General features: G+C 53.9%; 1 protein-coding gene across 1 annotated transcript in view; it reads right to left on the bottom strand.

The window, feature by feature from the left end:
- Window positions 1-2,487: 2,487 nt before the first annotated feature.
- The window catches only part of LOC129150591 (disintegrin and metalloproteinase domain-containing protein 21-like), an 8,612-nt gene continuing 6,218 nt past the window's right edge, over window positions 2,488-4,881 (bottom strand). Inside the window, exon 2 of the mRNA XM_054722466.1 lies at window positions 2,488-4,879. Within this exon, the coding sequence (XP_054578441.1) occupies window positions 2,697-4,879 (2,183 nt within the window). The 3' untranslated portion in view covers window positions 2,488-2,696. The remainder of the gene's footprint in view (window positions 4,880-4,881) is intronic.

Here is a 4,881-nt window from a genome sequence, read left to right as displayed (position 1 = left end):
TTCTTGGCCGCTGCCCTGATCCCTTGGAGGAAGGCGAGTCGACATCTTTGTAGACGACTTCTTCCCTCCTCTGTCTTTGGGTCCCAGCGTGGTTCTCCATCAGGCGAGCTTCGCCTGCCCGGGCTTCTCCACGTAGATGTCCAGTTGGGTATTGAGTCTGCAGCCATTTCCTGGCTTCAGTGACTATTCCACGGAGTTCTTCTGTGTTGAACAACGTGAGGAGGAGCTGTTTACATTTGACCCAGGGTGGGCAATGAGTCTGAAATATGGATTCTAGAAGATCAACCATTGCCTGAGGTGTTTCGGGATATGGCGGCATGTGATGTTCCCAGTTGAGGAGGGCAGTGGTGGAGAATGGCTGGTACTAGAAGACTCACCCCCTTCTGGGACGTCCCATCAGGGCCTATTCTCTGTGGACCCCTTATCTCCCACAATGGCATCTGCATTGCTCCTGGGGGTCTTGGTCCTTGGGCTTGGGCCGCTGACCCAAGGTGTCTTCCCACAGGCTGAGGAGACCCTGGTAGTGGCGGCGGGCTAGCTGCAGGCAGGGGTGAGATCGATGCATGCAGGCCAGTCCGGCAGGTGAGGTTCCCCATCTTCAGATAGTGCGGCATTGGCGCGTATGGTGGCAGCAGTGAAATAGCTTCCTCTGAGTCCCCTTCTAATATGGGGGGCCTCTGTTCTTTTCGTGAAGTCTTCCTTTCACTTTGTGCCACGAGGACCTTACACTGTCCCTGACCAGTAACGCAGAACCGGACCCAGGAAGGTTGATCTGAGCTATTTCCAACCATTGGTCTATGTAAGGAAACTGGTCCTGGTGGCCGGGGCTTCCAGTGACGACCCCATATACAGCACGGACCATGGGGACATCAAGAGTGCCTTCGGGGGCCATCCTACACCAACGGTGGGCCATTCCAATTCACAGAGTGTGCGCAGGTTTCCGGGGGTCAGTTACCCCATAATCTCCTGAGAACCCTTTCTTAAAGTTTTTAATCATACATTCCAGACCTGTAGGTTGTGAGGAACTCCCCACCTGGCCCCCATGATGGTGTCCAAAATGATGAATTAACGCCCCCCTCCCACCCCCACCCCAGTGAACGGTGTCGCGAGACAATCTAAGGGGAGCTCTTCCTGTCGTCCACCTGGCCACTCCCCTCGCAGGGAATTAGGTGCCCCTTAGCATTGGCAGGTCAGTATAAGGCCCTGACCCGGATCAGGTTCGCCGGGAGGGCAGTGTCCCCCAGAACCTGACACCGCCCTAAGCCATATGAGGTCACCACAGAACCGCAGGTAGGGACTCACTCAGGCTCCATAGCTGACGCCATGGGGCACAGTCACACACACATGCACACAGATTCACACAGAGTTCCAGACTCCCACCCCAGGAGTCTCCTATCCTATGCGGTGACCACACTGCTCAGTAGTTGATCAAGATACCCTTCCGACTTCAAGGCGGGCCTGAACTCGGTCCAAGTTCCCCAGGGACACTTACCAGTCTCATGCCCTGGTCCTGGCAGACTTTATTGTCTTCCCTGGAGTCCGTTCGAGGACAGCAGTGGCCGACTACTTTCGGGCTCACAAGGGTCGGGATCAGTAAAATCACCTGCAGAGAGCCTTCCCGTCCTTCGCGGGAAACTGAAATTAGCGGCTGCCTCTGATGGCTTCTGACAATGGTGGCTCAAAGGGCCAGAGTGGCTGTTGGCTTCTCGGAAAACAGGGAAACAAATGTGATGGCAGAAATCAGATTGGGGAGAAGCGACAATCCAAATGCACTCGGAGGTTCAGAAAAAGACTTATTTGCACCGCTGTGGGCTCAGGGGAGTTCTCTCCAGAGGCTGAGCCCTGCGACCGGGTTCTGACCTTTTTTCATACATGATAAGCTTCTGGGTATTCAGGGGGCTTTCCACACATGTGGCAGCCTGGGCGGTTGGCTGTGAATCATGCAAGAAGCAAGCGAAATTACAGAAGACGAGAGGATGGTTCTGGTGGAGCAAGTAAGGGGAGGGTTACCTGCTCTCTGCTTGCCTTCTCCCTCTGAGGCCAGAGTCACGAGGGCCACTTCTTTCTGATTGAGTGCCACTCACTGGTCTGCCTCCACACAGGGAAGGGTGCTCTCCAGGGCGCTCAGGGGTCACTAGCAGACAAGAAACCCTCACTGTCAGCCCACAGCCCACACCCACCCTCCCCCAACCCCGTGTGAAACAGGCAGGTTTGGGGGAGGGGAGGAGCTCGCCATTGCCCTGAACCCAAGCAGTTTAGAGGAGACCTTACCCAGGGACTGAGGGACACTCGGTGCTCAAGGGCACAATTGTGGGGAGCTCTCAGGAATTTGCCGTAAAGGAACCTGTGGCCACTGTCACTAATCCTGGGACAGGCGTCCACAGCGCAAGGCCAGCAGCTGGCCAGGTCTCCTCTCCAGGCCCGAACCTCAGGCTCACTCAGGGCTCTTACAGATCTACAAGGACTGCACAGAATGCCAAATTGCGGTGCTCAAGCTTTATTGCAGACGCTGGCCAGCGAGCTGTCAGAGAGAGTGGTGTGAAAACATCCACGGTGCACACCCTGGATGTGGGCCAGGACCCCTGCAGCCGCTCAGAAATGTGGGCTTGAGCTCTGCCAGCCGGATATGGTGACTTTTTGCAGGTGTTTCTTCATGTTGCCTGAGTTGTACAGGGGTCCGAAGGCTGACTTGTTGTTTACTTCCTACGAACGTTCACTTCAGTGACCGTAGTGGTCTGGACAGTTCTCACATTCGTGGCTACACCGAAGAGGAGTGCAGCTATGAGGGCAAGCAAGCGACCAAAAACGATTCTCAAATACACCACTGACATACCACTTTCCCTCACTGTCCGCGTTCTTCTTGGAGGGGGTCCGCTGTCCACACTCCCTCCGGCTCCAGTGTTTATGCACCGGGGAGGGTCCCAGCCTACATGGCAATGGCAGTTCCTTTTATTGTTGCACACGCCCCTGTAGTTGCATTTCGAAGGGGGACAGTTGTAGTTTATGGCCGCCAGAGTAGCATTGCAATATCTCTTGAGACAGAACTTTCCACGCCCACAGGGGGTACCAGGTCTCACAATACCAACATCAGTTGTGCTTGTCCCTCGGTGTGCACCCACCCCAAAACACAAGAACCCCCCTAATAAGGAGTGATGGAACCCCACATGTTCCTGCAACCGAGGCAGATGAGTGACGTTGACACACTGTAGGCGTCCACACTTCACGTCAGCATCAGCACAAGGTGTTATTTTGTAGTCAAGTTTAAGTTTACAGTGTCCAAATCGGTTGCCCTTTTTATTTATGCGATAGCAGACGTCGGGAGCGTTCAGCGCCCCTTCCCCAAAGATCTCCTTGCAGTGCATACTGCGGTCCGTACAATTGCCATGGTAGCAGTAGCCGTCCTCGGTGCACGGGGTTCCATCTTGCAGATAAAAATCACTGGGGCACCGCGTGTCCTTCCCCTTGCAGTACTCGGGAAGGTCACAGATGTTCTGGATTGGTCTGCAGAGCGTCCCCGCGGGCGTGTAGGTGCAGTTGGTGCAGCAGGTTTCCCCGTTACAAATGCTCCCAGGTGTAAAGCGGCAGTCACTGTCGCAGCATGGGTTGGTGTAACACTGCTTGAAGGTCCCACAGTCACACTGCTCTTTGTCTTCCACCACAGAGTTTCCACATCGAGTGGGTGTCAGGCTTCTGTTTGAATACACTATTTCATGTTCAAAAAGGCAGTCTCCAAAATTATACAATATGTTTTGTGTGTGTGCAAAGGAACAGTTACTGAATGAATCTGTCAACACAGGGTACCTGTTCATAATGCAGGTGGTCCTTCTCTGGCAAACACAATCCTTCTTATCTAAATACAGACCGAAAAGAGCCCCTAGTTGGTGGGAGGCTATAATTGATAACAATAGATAATGTCTGGATAGGTGGCCCAGAAAGATGAGACCTTCGCTTGAGCATAGTCCGTAGATAGGTGGTTTGAAATTAAGTTCATGGGGCCCATCTCTTTTCACGATTAAGCCTGAATCTGGCTGAAATACATTGTAAATATTGGCAGCATAATTCTGAGCAAATGGACCCTCTGGCACATAATAGTTGTTCATATCTGCTGGCTCTCCCTTATTATAAATGACAATGAGGCTGATGTAGTACCTCATTTCGATACCTCGCAACATGGCGTCTATTAAACTACCTAGACGTACCAGGAATTGGGCACACCGTGACACATTGTTGTACAGAGTATAAGTGGAATGGGCACTCATGAGACAGCCTTTCATAGTTGTACTGTGGGATGGATAGAGCTTACTGCTGAGCCTGGAGGCTGCACTGGGGTTCGGGTCAGAGAACAGCGGGTGCCTCTCAGCCTTGTGTCCCAGCGTGGACATGGGTCCTATGGCGTTAGTGTCGGCTACGATCTGAGAAACGATGTGCTCAAACCTCTGGGAATCCTTGAGGGGTTTGATTTCATAGGCCAGGTCATCCACCTTCATGATGCCTTCCAGGCCCCCATAGCACGTGTCCACGGTGACCATGGAGAGAGGGACGTCCTCCAGGTAGCCCAGGTAGTAACAGTCGAGAGGGAAATAGGGGTAGTCCACCTGCAAGGCCCCCTGGTCATCCTGCGTCATCACCACCAGCTGTCCAGGCCAAAAGAGTCTCTTTCGCCGCATGTGGAGGACGTGTCTCTGGCCCCCGAACCTCAGGCTGTAGGAGAGCCAGCCTGCTGCCAGCACGGCTTTGCCATGGTGCAGCTCCTTCCTGGGAATCACCACCTCCGAGGAGATGTAGCGCCAGGAGGGACGACCTTGAGAACACTGGGCGGGAGCCAGCACCAACCAGAGCCCAAGCAGCAAGAGGGGCGTCCTGAGGGTGACCGGACCCTCT

This window comes from Eptesicus fuscus, chromosome 2, assembly GCF_027574615.1.
Source record: "Eptesicus fuscus isolate TK198812 chromosome 2, DD_ASM_mEF_20220401, whole genome shotgun sequence".
NCBI lineage: Eukaryota > Metazoa > Chordata > Mammalia > Chiroptera > Vespertilionidae > Eptesicus > Eptesicus fuscus.
Note: the sequence above shows the minus strand (reverse complement) of the source record. Positions and strands in the feature narration are given on the sequence as shown.